Genomic DNA, 24,511 nt, shown 5'->3' on the forward strand with positions numbered 1-24,511 from the left:
GGCTCTCCTATTTATACAAAGAACACGGCCAACAGCCAATGGATTCTGCACATTAAGGTCGAGTTCAAGAGCCGTTCGGCTCTTGGATCGGGTGCAACCGCACAAGATATTCCCCACCACAAACCACTTTGAAAAAAACAACCAAGACATCACAAGGCTGCACTGTGCTTAGCATGAACGTGGTTCTGGCTTGATTTATTAAATAAAGTTCATAACCTCTGTTCTTTTCAGGTTGCATTCCAATTACCAAACCGCAACAAATAAACGACATGACCCAATTTAATGTCCACCATCACCACCTTCCTGTCCATTGATCTCCATGCTGTAAAAGCAGTGAAGCATGATTGCACTGGGGAGACAGTGCTATCTGCCAATATGTCAAATCACTCATTAGACGCAAACCACATCCGCCAATCATTGTTCAGAAACCGTGTGTGCAAGGTGACAATGCACACCTGTGATTCAGCACTTTAGAAGGAAGGGTTGGTGGATTTTGCAGATTTATGAGACTCCCAAACCCACTCACTGGGTTGCGAGATGGCCAGGATGGTAGTACGGCAATTGGGTTTACGAGTCCACTTGCTCGTGGGGACCTATAAATGTGACCCTTAAACTGCATGGTGGGTTTTTCTACCAGGTCATTCCAGTTTCCTCCCACGTGATTTCTGTGATCTAACTCCACAGAGTAGCAAACAGCAGCACCTTTAGTTGGCCTGGCCTAGTTATCAGGGCAGCAATGGATTCTTGATGATATATGCATATGTGCACAGCGGGGGATTATCGTTAGAATGTAACTGGCTTCTCTCACAATTGAACTCGCTCAACCATTCATCACCACTAAGATTCCCGCTGAGCAGGACACCCGTCAACCCACATCACCTATCCACCCACCCATCGGCCTGTACAGTATGTCTGTCCACTCACTCGCACACTCAGCCCACCCACCTGCCCAACGCGTCCACTCACCGTTCGACAGGCCGTCCCACACCTCCAGACGGTCGTAGGGGCAGTCGGCCACTCCCCCATTCAGGTGGGGGTTGTGCCCCGCTCCAGGGGGGCCTCTGCTGACTCCCTCGACATGAAAGTGTGTGAAGCGGAGCACGAGGTCGCGCCGTGGCCCCGCCCACACTGTGTAGGTGCACTCCAGGTAGTGCGAGTACTTGTCCGGGAAGCCGGGCGACGAGAGAACCCCGGAGGGTGCCGTGAAGTTCCACGAGCAGTCGTCGGAACCAGAAACTGGCACAGCGACAATCAAGCTTTAGTCAGAGTGCTGCCACTTCTGCTGCTGCTGATTGTGAACACCTAATGAGTAGGCATGTGCCGATTCACTGCCTCTATCTGCACCCCATTTCACGATTTGGGTGACAATTTGATGCGAGGAAGCATAACTCTCTGTCTCTACCAAATCTGCCTGCACAGCTCCCAGCGGGCCCGCGTGCACTCACCCGACTTGTGAATCTCATAGTGGAGCGAGAAGCCAGCGCCCTGGTGCGCATAGTCCGACTCGAAGCGCACAAAGAGCGCGGAGCCCGACGACACGAGCAGGCCTGGTGCCACCATGCCGCAGTAGCGACCGATGATGTCAGCCGAGGGCCCATCACCGTCCCGCAGCTCCACATAGTCAAACCTGCACGCCCCAACGCAAACATCGCCACTGATACTGGGATCTACCAAAAAACTGCACTGCGAGCACTACCAATGCTGTCACGTGACCTTGCATAAAGGAAGTGCACAACACATTCGATGTGGAACAAACTTGAAACAAATGTAAAATGCTGAACAGAACGAGTGATGATACTATCTGCTCTTGCGTGTGTCAAGCGTTCTGCTATAGTTCTCACTCTCGCTGTGTAAAGGCTCTGATGGCCCAATGCTTACGGTAAAAAAAAGGTGTTCAATATTGCACCAATATTTCATTGACGTGACCTACGAATTTAGCATCGGGGCTAAGCACATTGTGACCCGACTCTGTGTTGCAAGGGAGATTGTCGGTGTAAGATTAGACAATTGAATTCATAAAACAACACCAACAACAACAAGAAGTCAGCAGCAGGGTAAAGTCATGACAAATAAGATTTAGCGGAATCTATGAAGGGTTTAATCTGCGAGGCAGAACAAATCACCCTGAATGCGCCCACTTTCATTGAATCTCAGTAGCTGAGCAGGGTTGAGCCCGGTTAGAGACTGGTATGGGACACTGTCTGGGAATACCAGGCATTGCTAACCATGGGTTACATTACCAACATTGAGTGTATTGCCCATGATCCGGTAGAACAACACTGGGGAGTTTTAATGTGTGGCCTGTATGTTTTTGGGTGATATTTTGAATGCACGCAGAGATTACAATTAATTAAGTGAAAGGGAACCCTTCACCCAAAAAAATATTGCAAAGCCCACTCGTCATTGTTTGCTCTGGGCCAGGAACAGAAATTCCACAGTTATATGGAAGAGCCATTTGACTATGTGATGCATCTCACTGAAGCACGACGCATTTCAGCTCAGTACTTATATTTCCCATCTTAAGTAGTTTGATTAAGAGATGCACTGCTTTACATATACAGAATGCTGCATTGAATTAATGAGTTTGTATTGTTCGGAAGCCACTGTTTGCGGTGCTGTAAAGCCAGCACTGTAAAGCTGCTATCAGTCAGCACTTGAAGAGGCCAGATTTAATCATTCAATCTCCTTTATTTAGCAGTTTAACAAGCAGCGGCAGTATTGATTTGTAGTAATCTGAATTCATGATTACACTCATCAGCCTGCCAACAATCAAATATTGGCGACTCTTGCGGACTGAGATTCTTATCCGAACTAAAAGCAACCGGCTTTTCACCGAAACACCACCAACTCTTCCTAAGAACTTACTGTAGTGCCTTGTTTTTTGCTCCCAACCCAGTGTACGCTGCCCTTCAGCAAAATTAGTCATCGCCGCAAAAATCCGGAAGTTAAGTGTTTTTTCACGCAGTGAATTTGAAGCACTATCTCAACGGCTAGATCTCGAGCGAGCGGACACGAGGATGAGCGAGCACACAAAACACGCGCCCCATAGCATCTCAGAGAAATGAATGCATGGCGGCACAAACATAATCACGCCAGGAACTCATTACCCAGACCAGAGATGAGGGTTTGTTTACAAAGAGATTACGCGATATTCTTGCCCCGGTGATTTCCTAGTCGAAGAGTCTCGCTTGAAAAATGTGTGGTTAACGGTGGGGGGGGGGGGGGGGACACAGGCTATCGGTGGCACTCGCCGCTCATTGCAGAGGTTTGTGGTTCGAATCCAGTGGCTGCCCCCGCTTATTGCTGCAGGTGCATTCACAATAACACCACACGCTGTTGTCTGCTTCACAGTGGGCATTAAAGATCCCGTGACGTCATTCGCAAGTGTAGGTCATCATGTGCTGGCGCCATGCTCAACATTTTCCAAATTAGAAAAATTACCGCACAAATTTGCTCAATTGTATTATACACCGTGGTGGTCCCCCCCCCTCCCTGCCAAAACTCGGCAGGATTCAACGAAAAAAAAATGCCATTGACGCATTCCATGATCAAATAAGCATAATAATGATAATGATGAACGAAGTGGGCCCCACAGCGATCCCTGTGTGCCAAAGGGGAGTCCAATGGTCCACACATTCAGAGACCCTCGAAAGGAACAGTTCCACTAATTCAAGTGTATATTTTATACACTCTCAATTGGTGGGTAATCATCAGCACAATACCTCCAAAACATTGAACAGTCAAATAAATAATGTACGCTTCATGGCAGATGTGCCCACTACCTCTCACGTAGAAATTCACAGAAAACCACTGTGCGCACTCCGAAAATTCAATGGAGACATTGAAGAAATCAACTGCAGCCGCATCCTGGCAAAACAAAATTTGGACATATTTTTCTAAGTTGTCATTCATCCAACCATATGCAGAGAGAGATTGGCAATTATAGAAACTGGAAGTCAATCAATTAGGATTGTAGTTCAAATATACTTCTAAAGACTCGTATCATCCCGTACTCTTATATAAGCGCACAACTTTATCTATCTGTGATGAACGCTGCACTTTCCGTCGTTTTCATGCAGGGGCGCTGCAAACCTACGCGCCCCCTGCATGAATGACGGAGGCGCAGGGACAGACGTTCGATCACGTTGGAATCGATCTGCAGACGGTGGTCTTCTCGCACGGCCAGCAGCTCTATGTCGCCCTATCTCGATCCCGCAATCCCAAACAGGTGAAAGTCCGCATCGAACCAAACCCCCAGCAAGGCCATCTACTTAACGACGAGAGGAAATTCACACGAAATGTCGTTTTCAATGAAGTCTTCCAGATGTAAAATGGTATAAGCTTTTAATGAACATTTTTTTTATCTAATTCAAACATAATACAATTCAAAATATGATTGATTTAAAAACTTCAAAACGGACCATCGGGTGCTTGCGTGAATGCGTCGTTCGTGTGAAATTTTTTTCGTGACTTTCCTGGCCGAAGGCCGTAAATGGTTGTGAGGGGCGCCTATGGCGCCCCCGAACAACCCCTAATATATTATTGTTAGTCATTGCGATTCTTTATTAATAGTCAGTAACACAACTTTAAATGTACATTTCAGACACGTTAAAGGTGTGGCTGAACCACAAGTATAATATTTAGCCCCACACCTCCAATCCCACATATGGCTACATGTGGTGCGAAAGAAGTCAACATGCATATTTCCAAGTAGCCACAGTATGTTGACCAATCAGGATTGTAATTCAGATAGAAATTATTTGTCCGTATTTCTTGCATAGGGAGACATCACAGTGTTGGCTGAGCTCAGACAAACTGACTTTTTCATCCACGCTGTGCTGGTGATTATGGCGCGTTCAGTTTGGAGCATGTGGAAGAATTATTCAATTAAAAAAGCCATGCACTAAAACTCTATAGCGAATCATCTTTAAAATTACACTTCACATGTGCTGTTAAAATCCTTTGACATCTTAACTGAGGTTGCCTACTTTGTGGCACTCCCCTAATTGAGTACAAATACGATATTAATGACTGACTGATGTGACTTCTAATGATGTTCAGCTGAAATATAATTGAGTATTTTTTTTCCATCAAGAAAAAAAATAAAAACTTTAATTTCAAATTTGGGCCCCATAAAAATTAGTGCCTAGACTTTAATTGGTTTCACTCATAGGGTAGAATTGACCTAAATCACTAAATTGCTTTAATTCTGGTGCTGAACAATAAGATATATAGAATCCCCATCACCAATTGGCCAAGTAATTTGCCTCCAAGCAATATGCAAACCCTGATCCTAATTCGTATTCAAGCAAGAAACCAGCTCCGCGATGATTTATTCTGAGGTTTCGTGCAGCAGAAATTGTTGACATACAGAATTAGTTTGTGTTTATTTTGTATAAAAGCCACTGCACTATGACAACAAAACTCCTCAACCTGCATTATATATATATAAAATAATGTACCATATCCAGGAATGCCTCACTGAGGTATTGGGATGTTTGGCCAACTCCATCAATGAGTGTTTAGCTTCATGTCGGAGGAAACTGGACTACTTGGAGTAAACCTGAAAATATTATGGAGCAACATTCCAAAATGCACATAAATAGATTCACACACACACAGCTCCAGCAGCACAAACTTACATCACCTGGCATCTCCAGGTAGCCTCGCATCCAAGTACTAACCAGGCTCCAGATTGTTTTATTTTCTCACGTCTGATTAGATGGGGCACATTTTAGGGCGAATTTGGCAGCAGGCAAACTATACACTATCCACAGTGTCTCCCTTGTAAGAGTACAAGCGTCTCAATGAGCTGTCACCTGGCCGTAAAGTCCATCGATTGATATTGAGGTACTGTACACGTGATACCGTCGACGGGAGGCACGTGTTTGTCTTGTTCACTCGTGGCAGACCACCCCGATCAGTCCGTTGTTTATCCCATCGCGCTCGCGTGTGCGGGTGCCGCGTCGAAACAGGGAGTCGCCTCTCGCCCACGCACGTGGTTTTGTTGCGGTGAACGATAACCGTGGGTGGGTGCACGTTGCATGTCCACGTAAGAGAGTACTTGTTCACACACACACATCCACATGTACATTCTATATGTGTGCATAAACATGTGCGCATTCCCTTGTTTACCCACACGTGTCCACGTGCTCATGTTTGAATTCAATTGTTCACACACACGTGTGTGATGGATGACAAATATTTATTCTTCTTGTGAATAAGACTCTCTCACCTGCAGGGCTATGAGGTGCCCTGCCTAAGATAGTACAGCAAGTAGGTTGCTGTACAGATGATTTCAGTGTTATCTCCCTGACCGTGTTGGCTACAGTGGTTTAGTGTGGTTGGCAGGGCACTTGCCAAATTCCCCCCCTCCTAACCGCCTCTTCAATAGAATGGGCCCCTTTGGCGTGTGGGCTCTGGTGCAATAGCACTGCCTGCACACTTCATAGGCGAAGCCACTCTGTCGGCGAATTTCCGTAAACACTTTGGTATCTCGCCCGCATGCAAAGATCCTGAACAGAGAACTGGCCAAACATCCTAAAACAGGACTGTCCAGAAAAAAAAAGTCCTGAGCGTCCGTTGAGACTTCCCTACGCAAACATAAAACATTTATTTCTTGCCTGTGGTCCATTCTATCGCCCAGAGAGGTCACAATCTGACCGGCTCGTACAATTCCCGCCTTGATGCGTTAAACGCACAAAATGAAGGATGTGGCTGTCGGTATCGCACAGACCGTGGTGGACGGCACGATCGCCTCGCTGTTGAGAAGCCCGGTTTCATTCCCATTCAAGGTGCTTGAAACTTAGACAATTACTTTATCGATTGTATTCAATCGTATCCTCTCTAAAAACTATACAACTAATCTATTTTTTATTTTACCAGCTAAGGCCCACTGAGCGATAGAGCTCTTTTTCAGAAGCGACCTGGCCACAACTGATAGCTCAACGAAGTGGCTTACAATGTGGAAATGCATTGCAGCCAAATACTCTCAACGCACGTTCATTCTAAATGTGTCGGGATCAAACCCACAGCCTCCTGTACAGCAGACGAGGTAGTTAATATATCGCTACCATCGTATCTCATTATGATGAACGATGAAGTTGTCTCACTGTGATATCAAGTCGACTGCAAATCCCCTGAGGTGGTGGATTAAAGCGTGGTTACATCACTGTCCGTTGCTGTCTTTTTTTTTACAAACATTTTAGTTGTTGTTGTTACACCTGTGTGTGATCCACGCAGCATGAGCGTGCCAATCAACTGCTTTTGAGTGGAGACAGTGCAATGGCCAGTGCATACGATGCACGTACTTTATATGCAATGCGTCTGCACACATCTTATTGTGTGCAATGTTTCTTATTGTGTCCAGTTATTAGTGGGTGCAATCCTGCGCAGGCGGAAGTGGGCTGCGCTTAATTGTGTTCCAACATCACAAGGTAAAGTCGCCCAATTGTGAACGAGCCGAGAGCGCTGACCGTTACACAGGAGCTACGAACGCTACACGCCAAGCAGTTGCTGAGGCTATCGAATGGATCAACAGACTCAATGCACAGCCATAATAGAGTCTTGCAAGTTGCTTTTCAAATGCCATACGCAAGAATAAATGTGTACATTGTAAGGTGCATACACAATGCCTCAAGGATCCTGTACTCATTCTCCCCAGTTTTAATGTTTTTGTTGTTCCTGCGCTCACGAAACACGAATCTCTCTTGAAAAATAGCTAGGAAACTGGCTGAACAGGATCACCTGTGTAGCAAATAAAATAAACTCAAGCGCTTATTATATACAATTCCTATTGTGTGCAATTCTTATTGTGTACAACATGTACTCTTTGGTTCTTTCGGTAAAGTCACGTAGGTATAAAATAAAATAAATCACGACGTTTCGGGCGCAACACAAGCGTCCGTCATCAGGTGGGATTTGAAGCTTTCGTGACTGCAGAAATCCATACTCTTTGTACAACATGTGTTGTGTGCAGTGTGTACAGTACTGCGTGTGAGGTGTGCACGTGTGGCGTTGCTATTGAGTGTGCAGGCGGCGCAACTGCAACGGTGGTGAGGGGGTGGAAATTGAACAGAGGGCACCCATTTCATTCCTTCGCACCGGGGCCCATGCCAATTATGCCACGCCACTGCTGAGCATGCACAGTGCACGCGGTGTGAGCAGGACTCATGCTTTGCCGGGGGATTGCTGGGATTACGGAGATTCCCATATGGGGCTTTAGCGGAGACGCTGCGGGCTCATGAGCATGTGTAGATATCGGAGATGGCTGGAGATAACGGTCAGAGACTTCCGGAGATTAGAGCAGGCATCTGTGGGTTGATCCTGCCTAGATCTTTACAGTGTCTCAACTCCCACAACCTTACACTAATTTTTGTTTAAATGCTCCGACATTTTTTTTTACCGATAATAAACACACGTTTTGAGATTCAAAGATGTGCTCAAAATAGAAGGGAATTTGGAGATGGATGCGATAAGCATACAATCGCCGCTTTAAAACGGTAAGCACGTTTTTTGTATGTGCATGTTCTATGTAATGGGATCATTTGACGCCTCCAGCCATGAGACTGCTGCATTCGCTACTATATTTAAATAAATATTTGACTCTCGAATCATGACAATTCACCGAATCTTGAGGAGGGAGGGAAAAATAGTTATAGCCCCTGCCTTCAGCATCCCGCCTGAAAAAGTGGCGTGCATGACTCATGATGCAATTGTGGATAAGTTCTATATACAAGTACGACATTCCTTTAGCCAGCAAAGTTCTTCATTGGATTGACAATAACCTTAACCAAGCACAATCTACACAAAGCTAGGAGGACATCTAGTTAAATAAACATGTTGTAGAATGTGGATTTTGTGTGTTTGTGGTTTGTACCATCGCCAGCTGAATTAACGCTCATACTCAAATATCGTCCGTCCAAAATTTTAAGTAAGCCAAATAATTAATTTCACAATAAATTGGCCTCAACAATTCATTGAGGGATTCCGATTTTGTTCATTATTATTCCCTCCTGCAAATTACACACAACGCTGCGAAATCAACTGAGGTCAGTCTATTTTTGGGAACACCGATGGCACTGTGGGTGCATTTATGGTTGATATAAATTACCTTTCACCACCACTTTATGTACACAACATTGAGACGGAATCTAAGTATTACGCGACCCAGGTATGAAAGATTCATGAGCTGACACGAGCCTTTAGCTTCAAGTGAAGGGGTACCTGCCCACCTCCTCTCCCCGGCTGCAGCTTTATCTCAAAGTAATATCGCGGTGTGTGAATAATTTACAGCCCCTTGTCAAATCAACTACTGGATGAATGTCTGCCCATGCTGCATGGGTCACGGCGTTTGACCATACTTCCATATGCTGGTCAGTGTGAGCCGGGAAAGGGGAGGGGGGACCCAGGGCTAATGTTCGGTATGGCCTGAAATCAAACTCGGGGCGATGGGGTTCATAGCGCAGTATCCTAACCACTGCGCCATCACTCCACGGTGCGCGTGTATATTGTGTCCATGTCTACATTATTTGTCTCCTATAACTTGAAACACACTCAATGAATTTCACCGACGTAGTCATCTTTTTAAACTCAACCACGAGCAGCATAACTCTACCATTACATACTATGGTGACTCATTAAAAGCAGATAAATTCGAGCTCAGTTTTTTTTCAGGAGCCAGTGTTGTTTCCGACTTGTTTTTTTGGAACCCAAGGCAAGTGTGGGCAGTGTCATTTCAGGCGGATCTGTCTGGGTCAGTGAGACGGAAAATATTCCTGCACATGGCACACCACATCCATCATATAACCAACGCTATGGTTGTGGCTAATCGCCACGCGCCGAACTTCAGTATACCAGTGTGCTGGAAACTATTCGGTGATAAATGACGCCATGGGTGTGGCCAGCTTGATTCAAGTGAAAAGAACGGTTTCACTGGTAGGAAGCTCCTGGTTACACCAGCCCACACGGGATTATTGTGTCCGTCCGTCCGTCGTGCAGGGAGGGGCTGGGTGGGGAGGGAGGGGCTGGGTGGGGAGGTTGGGGCTAGGTGGGGAGGGGAGGGTGGGGAGGGTGGGGAGGGGCTGGGTGGGGAGGGTGGGGCTGGGTGGGGGGTGGGAGGGGCTGGTCACCCCGTGGTGCCCTTATAAAACTCAACGTTTAACCTACTCACGCCGGCTTGTGCCCGCCCTCACAGTCGGGCATATTTGCGGAATACACCACGCCGCCGTTGACCCTGCAGGCCATTGACCGAGCAACCCAACGTTCCTACCAGCTCCCTCCGCAGGAATGTGTTCTTCCCTCATTGGTGCCGATGATTCATTAATAAAATGTAGAGCTGACAGAACTGGCTCCTCGATTTATACCAATTCTCCCCTGCTAATTGTCATTGTAGTAATAATTACAACCTCAAAGTTATAACATGACGCATGGGATGTTATTTTGAAGTTAATATCATTAGCTTTAGGAAATTATCGCTTATTTGTGGCTTGACACGTACATGAAACTAAACGTATCATCACCACCCTGGCGTGGATGAAAGTCAGTTGGTCTGAGTATGGTCAAAACCTCAATATTTTATGTGTATTTCACCCTTATCAAGAAAGACGGACAAATGATTTCTATCTGAATTACAGTCCTAATTGGTTCACATACTTTGCTGAGGAAACGCCACTTCATGATTACACTAATGATTACCCACATCTTAAAAGTGTCTGGAATGTACATCCAAAACTGTAGAACTACCCATTTCTAATCAGTGTGCTCCCTGAGCCAAACGTGAAACACGTACGGAATGATACGAGTCTATAACAGCCTCTCAAAAATGCCATACAAGGCAATCACACAAACAGTGCATGCCAATCTACTGCTGGAGGGCTTAGCAAATCATTGTGGATTGTGCAGGCTATTGGATCATACTTTGCCAAGCTGGTGAGCGGGGGTTGAGACGACGGAGCTCATACTTACAACAAAGTGTTTTGCTTTACTGACTCCTACCGCAGTCGCCCGCAGTCACCTATGACACCCTGGCATGCGTGGTGGTCACCCATATAAACAATATCCATGCTCCACCCGAGCACAAAACGAAATGTCTCGGACAGCAGATCCCCCTCTTGGCAGCTGTCCCCGTGCGGCACAAGGCAACTCAGCGCCTGGCTCGGCGGTGGGCATTTGTCAATCAATTAATGTGTGTGCAATATCTTTGAGTTGTCAAGTGGCACAATTGTTTTTGGTCGGATTTATATGTTCTTCATGATCGTACGTTATATTATTGGCTTTGCTTTTATAATGATGGTGACCCAGGCGACTCTTGAAAATAAGACAGACTATCCTGGTCTCTTGAGTTATCACCTGCGTAATAAACTTGAAACAATCACCGGGACAAGGATTTCAGAGCAGCAGCATCACCAGCAGCAGGAGCAGCAGGAGCGTGCTTAATAAACGTGGGTGTTGGAGTCACCTGCAGTTGTGTCCTTCCAGGTCGAAGTGAGGGTTGAAGATGACGGAGAGGCGCTGATCGGGGCCCGGGGCCCGCAGGACCCACTCGCAGTGTTGCCGAGGGAGGTACTCATTGGGGAAACCAGGGGACGAGATGTTGCCCGGTCCCAACACGGTGACTGGGCCCCCGCACGTCGTCAAATCTGAGAACGCACGCGCGAGAGGAGTCAAACTTCGTAGGCGTCGGGTGAAAATATTCTCGGGAAGATTGAAATATACATATGTAGTGGGTTCCCACGGAGACCGGAGACATCGCTTAGATGCAACACGGTCTCGTAGATGTGCTGCTGTAAATCACAGGTAACCACGTTGTCTCTGCTTGCACGTTACCGAGCGTAGCGCGCGTCCCGACGAGTGGTAAACATGACCAAACTTTAAACGTAGCTCTGGACTAGATCCCTGCCTAGCCTCTGTGCTCCGCGCTGAGAATAGCACAGCAATGCGCAGTTGGGTGCCAAAATCCATCGCAAGCAAGCACCTATCAAAGGTCGCGGCGGCAAGCGAGGAGGGTGATGTGAGATAGCACCACGACTCTTTGTCTCTTGCCGGGTGCTCGCGCTCTTTACACACCGCGCCAGCGATCCACATTTAAGGGCGAGTCGAACTCGGGGAGGCCCGCAACGAGTGGTGGATATCACTGCTCACGAAAGCGCAGTGCGCTAACCATTATGCCTTCACTACCCCATACAAAAATCCCCCGTATACCCTTAATAGTTGGGAGAAAGTGCTGTGAGCGAGCACCTACGAAGGCCGGCACGGAACACGAGAGGGTGGGGTGGCCAGCACCACGCCTGGCTGCCTTTGTATCCCAAGTCGCGATGTTTACGCACCGCACCAGGTACTTGTTTGAGGCTGAGTCGACCTAGGGAAGGCCCACGACCGGTTCAGATAATCGTCACTGGTGTTGGTGGCCGTGAGCGGGATTCGAACTCGGGGAAATCCGGGTTCGTAGCGCAGCGCGCCGCTGCCCCACTCACACCGACACGCACCGTGCGCGTCGTCGGCGCACGTGGTGGCACCGCGCACGTACGACAGACTGAGCTGTGATCAACCCCACCCCACTCCAATCTCTGCGATCTGCCTGCCTCTCCTCTCCTCCCGTCCAAACTGTGGATGGTAGTTGGTTCATTCCAATTGATCAATTCGAGTGTGCAGGCGGTGCAACTGCACAGGGGCTCAGGCGCCGTTTCACGCTACGCCACTCCCTACCAGCAGCAATTCGACGCGTTGTCAATTGTTTATGATCACGATTTGATTCACAAATCGATACTCTGCATGACGCGTGAACAAAACACCTGTATTTCATGACCGGGAATTGAATCCAGGTGGCCCAGATCGTAGCGCCATCGCTTCCCGCACAGGCACTGCGGGGGGGAGGGGGGGCGTTGAAATGCGTCGATTCACGCGTTGAAATCGATCCTTAGATATCTGCTTTGCAACAGGCGCGCAGGAGTAGACTGTTTATGGTTTGTACAAATGATATGTATATGCTACGATTGATCCTCGTGGAGGCGAACACGCCTGCATAAAGAGGAAATGAAAAAAATACATGAGTTCGACCAAAGCGAAAAGGAATCGGTTCTTGAAGAGATATTCGTGACAATTCACCGAATCTCTGGGGATGTGCGTGGAGGGAGTGAATCGTTACGCGGCTAATCATGCCCCTCTGACATCAGCTATTGACCGTGCCGCGTGTTAGACGGGATGTAGACACCATCCAGTAATTACCTTTGCTGTCTCAGAGTGGCCAAATGCTGCGCAATGCATTCACAAAAGCTGCCTTGTTCGATGTTACTCAAAGTGATAAAAATATATAATGCTGTGCATTCCTTTGTAAATGATATGACTCCCTATGCCGTGCCGATCATGGGGGTTATTTGATCATACTCCACCACGCTGGTCATTGTGGTTTTGGTGAAACAGAGTGATTGGTGGGGGAGTTGCAGGAACAGTTCAGAAATCACTCGCCACTGATTTTAGTCGTGGCCGGGAATCGAACGGAGCTCGCGAGTTCACGCAATGCGCGCTAAACACCCCACTATGGGTGTTGATACAAGGACATAATAATGACTTTGGCCCGGGCAATGGATATTTCCGTAACAATAACTCGTAAAGGCCTTGTTTTATTAAATGGCGACTGCTTGGGGAGGCCTTCATCCAGCAGTGGATAAATCAAGGCTGATAATGAACTGCGGTAGCATTGCCAATCGCAGTGTTTATAGCAAGATTGTCCGATAAAGCGCAACATACTTTGTGATTTGAACAAAAAAGTTGTATAAGCCTTCACAGAATGCAGCCAAATGTGAAGGCACGTGGTGGAAGCAGTTGCCAAATGTGTGCGCTCACACGAAGACAACAGATCTGATACAGCCATGCAGACTATGTTGGATTGGGATTTGTGCTGATAGTGAGCGCCTATTAAAGCCGGTACGGGCTTGTGGACAGCACCACCACGGCCGGCCGCTGTTGTATTCCCAATGCTGATGTTTACGTAACGTACAATGTCCTCATAGGAGAGGCGCAGGGAAATGTCTGCGTCCAGCTCTTACAATTCGCCGCGGATGGGGATGGAACACAAGTCGCTCGTTTCGTAGCGCAGAACGTGAACCACTGCGCCACCGTTCCCGGCGCGCATAATAACCAGATACACGTTCGTACCTCACGACACACGGCCACAAGCTCACACAGTCGCGCTCCGCAACCCGAGGGTGCCTTTGTCCTGCAGACATTTATTTATTTCAATTACATTTCCCGTCACCGTTCGGCATTCTGACTCATTCGTGAACAATGACGCGGGATCTGCCACGCACAATTTAGTGTCAGGAAGCAAAAGTAGGCATTAAGCCATCCGTGTGAGACGGACGAAGCGGGCACTCATCACCGTCGTAATCGTCACCCAGTGTCCCGGACGCACGTGTTGCTCGGATGGGGACTGACTGCGCGCTTCGTCCTCGTTGTGACATTAAACGGCATCCAGTGACGGTGGCGTCACCTAAAAAAATGAGGCGTGCGGTGATGTAGTAAAGAGGAGGGGAGGGGGGGAACGAGTTCGGATCGGATGGAGGGAGCTTGAACCATGGACCTGTCCTGAGGAAGACAACTTGATAAGAAGAGAGCTGCTGTTCTTTAAAATTTAAAGAATGTTGAGTGTTTGATTTCAACGTTGACACGAATAGAAATCGCACGTGAGTTTATTTACACGTGACGCGATCGAATCTCGCACACGTTCGGTAATGTACTGTAGTTGCTATTTTAACCGGACTTTTAACAATGTTCCGATCCGTAAACCGTGGTTAGTGTTAGATGGTGGCAGAGTCAACGTGTGGATTGGAGTGGTTAGCGAACTGCGCTGTACTCCGGGCGGCTGCTGACATAAGTGGCAAGTGAGATTTGAACTGGTCCTGGAAGGGGGGCCCCAACCCGATGGCTCAACACTGACCAGCGTGGTGAAGTATGGCCAAACACCCCCCCCCCATAACTGATAGAGAATTTAACCAGGCATGGATTAACAACTGGTTGTCCAAAAAACCCATGCAACGCACCGATGACTGCCGTCAACACGGATTGGCTCGCATTTCCATTAGCAAAGCGTGACTAAGTGGGGGAGATCGCGTCTGTCTGCTCCGTGTTTAGTCTGTAACCTGCGCGAGGTGCGGCTCGTTTAAGGAGATTAGAGACTAAACACGGACGCTCGTCGTTGATGCGTTCTGTGAGTCACCGTGCAGCTGCTATACAATCACCCCGCCAATACGAAGCAGACAGCATTGTCTCCGTTGCTCAGGATTAGTTAATTGTGATCCGGCAAGGTATTAGCGACACATCCATTATAAAACCACTCTCACGCTTAATCTGACTGAGTCGGGGGAAACAGAAGCGTCAGGTGAGGTGGAGAGATACTTTCTCACGTGCACGCCAGGTAACGCAATCTCGTTTTATCAATCATGAGGCTCATTATAAACTAATGCTCTTCAATTGCCCAGGAAATTGCCATAATGTTTCTCAAGACTTTTACAAGAGGAACCTGCGACAATGGGATGGATGTTTGGGTGACCCATCGCGTACGAGGTAAACCGGAGTAACCACAGAAAACCCACCAATAACACGAAAGAGAGAACACGTCCCAAAGCCCACCCGCACAAAATCCACGGCTATATTTGCCATCTTCTGACACATCCTAGCAACCAAACAGGCAGGTGCCACCCCTAAAGTTGTCCCCCTCCCTCCCTCCCAGATTCACCCGAAAAATATTTTACCCACTTCATGTATCTCCCCACTGCCGCCACGAGTTCACTTGGTCTGAGGTGAAAGCTGTGCGATCATTGACGATGATGCCCTGAAATTGCCCTCATTCCGTGCAAGGACCCATCATCCCATCCCCTTTTCGCTCCCTCCATGTGGGGCCACGTGAGCCAGCCGTTCGCTCGGTTCTTTGTAACCTGAGCCGCTATAATCTCGCACACAGGCACGCTCATTACGCCGCTCTCGTTATATCTACAAGACAACGGCACCCAGCCACGTCTGGATTAAATATTGACGCATTCATTTTTCTGATAGCGCTGTTGTTTTGTTATTATACGCACGCACACACCAAGAACGCTGCAAGACTCACAATTAGAAGGAGTTCAAGTAAGTATACGCGAGTGATGTGCTCTGGTCTGGTCGAGAGGTTTGCAGAGAATGATTGCCGGGAGTGCGTGCGTGTACGTGAGTGTGTGGGGAACGGTGGGGCAGCGGTTCGCGCGCTGCGCACCGAACCCGGCGACGCGAGTTCATTTCCCGCTCACGGCCACGATACCACCAGTGACGATTATCTGAACCGGAACTTCCCCCTACCCCCACCCCCCTCTTAGGTAGACTCAGCCTCAAATGAGTACCTGGTACGGTGTGCAATAATCGCCACTAGGGAGACAAAGGCGGCCAGGCGTGGCGCTGGCCATCCACTCCCTCGTTTGCCGCGCCGCGGTTTCATCGGTGTACTTGTAAACAGCACTTGCCCCAAAAGTCTGTCAAAGACGATAAGGGGGATATTTGTCTTTGCACATCTTTGCACGTCTCTGCACGTCTTGCGTGTGCCGTGAGCTAATGCGGTTTATATTTGAACGGGGGGTTTTAGCGCAAAAAAAATTCTCTAATTCCCCAAGCACATGTTTGAGTATGCGCACGCTCCGTAAACGTATTTCTGTTGAGAGTCCGTGTGTGTGTGTGCATGCACGCGTGTGTGTGTCCGCATGTGTGCACGTACGCGTGAATGAGCGATCGAATGTCTGCGGAGTTGCTTCATGCATGCGCGTGTTTGTGTTGTGTGCGTTTGTGGATATGTGTGTATGTGTGTGTATAGGTACGCGTGTCTGTTCGCGTGGCTATATGTGTACGTGTGTGTATGTGTGTTCGTGTGTGTATATGCATGTACACATGCAGTAGTGTAGCGGTTAGCGCGCTGCGCTATGAACTTGGCGACCCGGGTTCGATTCCCGCTCACGACCAACACCAGTGACGATTATCTGAACCGGTGCTGGGCCTCCCCTAGGTTGACTCAGCCTGAAATGAGTACCTGGTGCACTTGCCCCTACAGTCTGTTAAGGCTATACGGGGGATCTTTGATCTTTGTATATGCATGTGCGAATGTGTGAGTACGTCGTATCCTTCATGCATGTGTGTTTGTGTATACAGGATGTATATTGGCTCACATACACTAACTAGTATAGGGTAGCGGTAAGCGCGCTCCCCTACAAACCCAGCGACCCGAGTTCGATTCCCACTCACGGCCAACACCATTCACGATTATCTGAACCTGTCCTGGGCTTCCCCTAGGTCGATTCAGCCTTAATTAAGTACTCGGTGTGATGTGTAAACATCGCCGCTAGGGATACAAAGGCCGCCGGGTGTGGTGCTGGCCACCCACCCCTTCGTGTGCCGTGCCGGCCTTCAAAGGTACTCACTGACGGTACGTAACACAAAAGTCTTCTAAGGCTATAGGGTGGATCTTTGTTCGTCTTTATTGATTGTTTGCATGTCTCTAAGCAGTACGTGTGCTTATGTTCGTATGTATTCGTGTATGTTTGCTTCATATCTGTCTCCGTGTGTATATGTGCATGCGCATTCCTATGGACACGTGGTTTCGCACATGTGCCCAGCGTGGCGGCGCAGTGATTAGCACAGCGCGCTACACACCCAGGCATTCTAAGTTTAAATAGTCGCAACTGTTATCCAAACCTCCCCTACACTTCCAGGGTGGATCTTTGCTCGTCTTTGAGGCAAAGACGGTCGCCGGGCGTGCGCAGTGCACACTCGTCGCCCCCAAGGGGCTAGAAAGGTGGTGGAGATTTCAGGCGTGCGTGTGCCGGTGTGAATGAGCGAGTGCGTGTGCTTCACTCACCGCTCCTCGCTGCCCCCCCGGCCGCTGTCAGGAAGATCACAACGAGAGCGACACACGCGATGACCTCCATGGCACAAGCGGCGTCTCTGAAGCAGCCGCGCCGTGGGGTCCTCCGGGAGACGTTGGGAGGCGACGGAAGGGCGGAGAGAGAGAGGGAGACGAGGGGGAGAGTCGGAGGGAGGAGTGCGAGGCAGGCGGCACGCAGAGCGTTTGCGGGTTCCAGTCAATACGGAAAGAGCTCCCAGTCGCGCAGTGTCCGCAACAGATTCACCGCCCCGCTGCACACTGAGTGAGTAATGTTGTAAAGTCCAGGTGCTGCGCTAAAATTAGAGCGAAATGCGTTGGATAATAACGGCGGTGGTGCTGATGAAGGGTTTGGCGCGCGTCGATTTCGTCCTCTGTCTTTTCCCATGTGATCCGCTCCACGCGAGCAAAAGCGCTTCTGCTCGTGCTTGCGTTTTCCGTATTGGATGCGGTTACTTTCTTGTATTATTCTGCCTGGTTGAATTAGAGGGGGACTGGCAGGAGTGACTGGCTAAATTGGTCGGCTGCGCTGAATTGTGAATTCCAGCAACGCTACTATCTACAGAATGGCAGAGCTTCGGAAAAGTTGAGCCACGAAATTTGTTAAACCAAAAGAACAACAAAAACGAATCAAAAAGTTGAAATTCTGTAGCCGTTCAACGCTGCACGCAGAGATGCGAGCCTCAATCCCACGTGCGCGCCCGCGATGAAGCCAAATTCAAAGTTTCTTTGCTTTTATTCTGGCAAAGACAACGTGGGCGTGGAGCGGGGTGTGGAAGTGGGCGGTAGAGAGGGGCCGGTTGGGTGGTGGTAGTGGTGGGCAGGGGTGTGAGACGGGAGGGAGGATGGGATGGGGGTAGAGGAGGGTGGAGGTGACCCCTGGTGATTCCGAAGCGTCACGAGCGCGCCGTGGTGATGCCGTTGGCGAAGACACGCCGCCGTGATGTGGATAAGCCTGGCTGAAGCTCGCGTCGACCCCCCCCCTCCCGCCGGAGAGAATGGGTTGATCCCTGGATGTGGGGGAGCGGCTCTGGCGCCCAACCCCATCCCGGCGCAAGGGATCACGTCACAAGGGGGGGGGGGGGGGTGGGTCTCCCACTCCCTCCCTTTTCTCTCCCTCCCACCGTGTCCCTCACTGGCTCCAGCCTCCCACGAACCCACACAGACACAACCCGAGCAGTGAACAGTTATCCCGGCCGCCACCCTCCACGACGCACGATGTGATTCATTGCCACGATCAGGGGTTACGGTATCATTCAGGAGTCCATGATTGTTTGTCGCAGCTTGTTTTGACTGTCGCGTTTGTATTTTCTCCCTCCTTTGTCCAGCGTCGTTTGCTTTGACTGTCTCGTTTGTGGTCTCTTCTCGAATTAACATCCACTTTGTATACAATCATACTACTGAACAGCACTTCCCCCTTCCCTCTCTAAAGCTCTCCTCGTCTTCTAGTGCCGACACACCAATTACTCTGACCCTACCAGCGACACTCCATGACCGAAAGAGAATAAGAACCCAATAAAACACACACGGGGACAATAATAACGTCCTAAATGTATCCAGGTAAAGCCTCACCGAATCTCAAAACTACTTTTCAAGAGGGCCCTAAAATCGCAGGCATGTCTGGGCATGTTTTGACGTATTCCATCAATGAGTAACATAGATTAACAGACAACACAAGGATGTTTGTCCGGATTAAAACAAAAAAAAATGTGTTTAGCACATCAGCTTATGTGTCTTCCGGAACCATGTTTCACAGCAGCAATCGCTCCACCTGAGCAGGAAAACTATGGAACGGTTTCATTCATTATGCAGGCACGATTGCTGCTGATGAGACCCAATAATTTCAAAATCTGTATTGTGTTTTACGACTTTAAATATTGTTACAGTACAGTATGAAACATTGGTCCGAAAATCTGTGGACTGATATTTATTTCTGTTATCGCAGAGAGATATTACGACTGCCTCATAAACGCACAACACACCAGCGTACTCAAAAATTGTAATGTTCTGGATTCACTCTTCAACACACCGGTGGGCTAAAGTAGTGAACTATTTGTCTTTTGTCAACGTGACACTTTTTTGCTGATTGGCCGTGTCAGGTTATGACACATTTATAAATAACGCGATCTAACCCAAACACTTTATTATGAATGAGGAACTTATTTTGCATGAAATTAATCCAAATTCAATGGCTGTAAATTGTAGCCCACCCGGGAACCCAGCAATTTTCTTCTTCCTTTGATGGCCAATGATGAGCACCAATTAGGAATTCAGAAGTAAAATGTCGATTTTATAGCATTGTTTGAGAGTTCTTACGCAAGCTGTCACTAATAAATACCCATGCGCCACTGTTTGGGTAACTTCAGGCCTTGCAAGCCAGAGACGGTCTTGACTTTCCTGCAATCAGATAAGGAAATGCGGACCATGATTAATTCCCTTTGTTAATGCGTCATCATCAGCATCATCATCGGCCATTATTTAGCTACTGCGAAGATGACAGCTTCACATGATCACGCTATCGCCAGCCCTCACGGTCCTGTGCTGCCACCATCACTTCGCACTCCTGCACGTGAACTGATCTCTTCGCTCCATCTCCACGGTGCGCGTCCTCTTGTGAATGTGTGGATATCATGAAATAGTGAACAATGAGAATGAATTGTATACAGCGCACAAAGGCTATAGCTTGTCCGTCGCACGCAAAGCATATCACGATGTCCACGACATTAATTAAAGCAAAGTGGCAGGCAAGCCCGTCAGCTCTGTGAAAGTCTTTCCCAGATAATTTACAATGCAGAAAACTAATCAGAACTCGCTGATTATAAATGTAACACGATTTTTGTTCCCGGGTAGTAAGTGTTATTTCCTAATTGCTTCTGCCTCAAAAGTACAGAAAATGGCTATTATTCCCCACAAACTTTGCTTTTGTGACCAGGACTTTATGTGAAGGAATGACGTAAATGCACACGTTTTCTCAGTGAAAATAGGTACATTTAAAATATCACTGTCCTGGTCGTAAAATAAAAGTTTGTGGGGAATAATAGCCATCTTCTGTACTTTTGAGGCATAAGCATTAGGAAATAACACTTACAACCCGGGAACAAAAAATGGATTACACTGGTCAACACACTTTTTCTGGCATAAGGTATTCCAACGGGTTTAAAGTAATTTTGGGGTGCCGATTCCAAATCTGGCATCAGTTTTTGTCTATCACATCAGGTTTTTGAGATATCAAATATTGCATTTTCAATAAAAACAGCAAATTTATGCTCATATACGAATAGCTAAACAGACATCCATACAAGAATAAGATAAGATACAATATACAATAATAATGAAACAAACATTTAATGAGCCGTAGCACAAAGTTGTGAGAGTGACTGCATATCAATGTGAGTGAATGCATATTACCATGTAAGAATTGAATTGTGAAGATAAGAAAAATATGTACAAAAAGGTCATTCACAATAGTGATGTTACTTCTGCATAAACAACCTCTTCTTTGACGATCTCCGATGTACAGCTTGTGGAATTTCTCATCAAGGACCAGCAGCAATCTGCCATCACGTTTGAGTCCCATCGGCCTTGGTATTGTTCTTCCATAACTTTAATGTCTTGATGAAAGTGTTCACCTTGCCCTTCGCTCACGTGACCCATGTTCTCTGGAAACTGGGCCAAGTGACTATGTACAGTGAGGGAAAAAAGTATTTGATCCCCTGCTGATTTTGTACGTTTGCCCACTGACAAAGAAATGATCAGTCTATAATTTAAATGGTAGGTTTATTGGAACAGTGAGAGACAGAATAACAACAAAAAATTCCAGAAAAACGCATGTCAAAAATGTTATAAATTGATTTGCATTTTAATGAGAAAAATAAGTATTTGACCCCCTCTCAATCAGAAAGATTTCTGGCTCACAGGTGTCTTTTATACAGGTAACGAGCTGAGATTAGGAGCACAGTCGTAAAGGGAGTGCTCCTAATCTCAGCTTGTTACCTGTGTAGAGGTGTAATTGCACATGGCTACGAATGTTGAGGCGTGATTATGCATGGCCACGGATGGCCAACAAACACAAGGGGCGGGGTTACGGCCGTACACAAGGGTGGCGCTCGCACCGACGTCCGCATGTGTATCCCCCACGGGCCCCCCCCTGGGGGCAAGTCCTATAAAAGGTGATGAGCCGAAAGGCTCGGGAGTCGGGACTCAGCTTTAACCAGAGAAGAACGAAGACCTGCTAGTATAGGCCCCGGAGCTCCCCTGGCTCGCTGTCCTTCTAAGGGCCGACCAGGGCAAGCCGGTGGCGTGGCCCCGAGAGCCCAGACGAAGCTGGTCTGGTGACTCAGGGAGCCGGGATCCCAGCTTAACCAAGCTGGGACAGATAGCCTCCCCTAGTCCCGTAGTGGAGGAGTTGGTATAGGCTAGAGGGGTTAGCTGTCGAGAATTCCCTGTAGCCAAGTGACCTGTAATAACTGTGTTGGTGTAATAAATAAGTGTGCCTCCGATCCTGTCGTCAAGCCTCCATATATACTTACTACACCTGTATAAAAGACACATGTTCACAGAAGCAATCAATCAGATTCCAAACTCTCCACCATGGCCAAGACCAAAGAGCTCTCCAAGGATGTCAGGGACAAGTGTGTAGACCTACACAAGGCTGGAATGGGCTACAAGACCATCGCCAAGCAGCTTGGTGAGAAGGTGACAACAGTTGGTGCGATTATTCGCAAATGGAAGAAACACCAAAGAACTGTCAATCTCCCTCGGCCTGGGGCTCTATGCAAGATCTCACCTCGTGGAGTTGCAATGATCATGAGAACGGTGAGGAATCAGCCCAGAACTATACGGGAGGATCTTGTCAATGATCTCAAGGCAGCTGGGACCATAGTGACCAAGAAAACAGTTGGTAACACACTACGCCGTGAAGGACTGAAATCCTGCAGCGCCCGCAAGGTCCCCCTGCTCAAGAAAGCACATATACATGCCCGTCTGAAGTTTGTCAATGAGCATCTGAATGATTCAGAGGACAACTGGGTGAAAGTGTTGTGGTCAGATGAGACCAAAATGGAGCTCTTTGGCATCAACTCAACTCGCCGTGTTTGGAGGAGGAGGAATGCTGCCTATGAATCTAAGAACACCATCCCCACTGTCAAACATGGAGGTAGAAACATTATGCTTTGGGGGTGTTTTTCTGATAAGAGGACAGGACAAATTCACCGCATCAAAGGGACGATGGACGGGGCCATGTACCGTCAAATCTTGGGTGAGAACCTCCTTCCCTCAGCCAGGGCATTGAAAATGGGTCGTGGATGGGTATTCCAGCATGACAATGACCCAAAACACACGGCCAAGGCAACAAAGGAGTGGCTCAAGAAGAAGCACATTAAGGTCCTGGAGTGGCCTAGCCAGTCTCCAGACCTTAATCCCATAGAAAATCTGTGGCGGGAGCTGAAGGTTCGAGTTGCCAAACGTCAGCCTCGAAACCTTAATGACTGGAGAAGATCTGCAAAGAGGAGTGGGACAAATCCTTCCTGAGATGTGTGCAAACCTGGTGGCCAACTACAAGAAACGTCTGACCTCTGTGATTGCCAACAAGGGTTTTGCCACCAAGGACTAAGTCATGTTTTGCAGAGGGGTCAAATACTTATTTCCCTCATTAAAATGCAAATCAATTTATAACATTTTTGACATGCGTTTTTCTGGATTTTGTTGTTGTTATTCTGTCTCTCACTGTTCAAATAAACCTACCATTAAAATTATAGACTGACCATTTTCTTTGTCAGTGGGCAAACGTACAAAATCAGCAGGGGATCAAATACTTTTTTCCCTCACTATAAGTAGTGAACCTTGATGCTCATTCTACATCCAAATGCTTGGAAACTCAAGAGCAGCTCCTCCACAATCTCTCGATAGTTGTCCGCTTTCCTGTTCCCAAGGAAATTCCGCACCACATCAGAGAATGCATTTCAAGCTCTAGCCTCTGCCGCAGTCACTGTTGTAACAAAGTGTGGATCCCTGATGAGTGTTCTTATTTGAGGGCCATCAAATATTCCTGCCTTTTTCTTCTCGGCACTGAGACTTGAAAAGGTTGAACATGTATAGCTGAAGCAGTCTCCAGTGTGACCAAGAGCTTTGACGAATTGCTTCATTAACCCAAGTTTTATGTGCAGTGGGGGAAATACAATTTTATTCCTATCAACCAGAGGCTCATTTTTTTCTTCTTGGTTCTTTCGGTAAAGTCACGTAGAATGGAAATAATAAAATAATAAAAATTAAACATAAAACATTTTATGATGTTTTATTTTTAAACATAAAACATTTTATTATGTTTTATTTTTATTATTTTATTATCTCCATTCTACATGACTTTACCAAAAGAACCAAGAAGATGAATCCCTGTAGTCACGAAAGCTTTAAATCGAAATTTTAAACCAGAGGCTCATTCTTGATGTTCTTGTCACCAGGCGTCAAACTGATTCTTGGTGGCCAGTTCTTTTTAACCCAGTGTTCTAATGTAGCCCTACTGTCCCAGTAGCACAGGAAATAAGGGTATTTGGTGTGACCTCCTTGCTGACCCAGCAGAATATTAACCATTTTCAAATCAACACAAATTAGCCATCC

At 47.5% G+C, this 24,511-nt stretch overlaps 1 protein-coding gene across 1 annotated transcript in view; it reads right to left on the minus strand.

Moving 5' to 3' along the window:
• The window catches only part of LOC133345140 (neuropilin-2-like), a 64,676-nt gene extending 46,080 nt beyond the window's left edge, over positions 1 to 18,596 (minus strand). Inside the window, exons 1-4 of the mRNA XM_061555637.1 lie at positions 17,873 to 18,596; positions 11,459 to 11,639; positions 1,446 to 1,627; positions 967 to 1,236 (exon numbers count right to left, since the gene is read on the minus strand). Coding sequence (XP_061411621.1) covers positions 967 to 1,236; positions 1,446 to 1,627; positions 11,459 to 11,639; positions 17,873 to 17,942 — 703 coding nt within the window. The 5' untranslated portion in view covers positions 17,943 to 18,596. The remainder of the gene's footprint in view (positions 1 to 966; positions 1,237 to 1,445; positions 1,628 to 11,458; positions 11,640 to 17,872) is intronic.
• Positions 18,597 to 24,511: the final 5,915 nt, after the last annotated feature.

Source organism: Lethenteron reissneri, chromosome 21, assembly GCF_015708825.2.
Source record: "Lethenteron reissneri isolate LAM-NWPU_2019-01 chromosome 21, ASM1570882v1, whole genome shotgun sequence".
Classification (NCBI taxonomy): Eukaryota; Metazoa; Chordata; class Hyperoartia; order Petromyzontiformes; family Petromyzontidae; genus Lethenteron; species Lethenteron reissneri.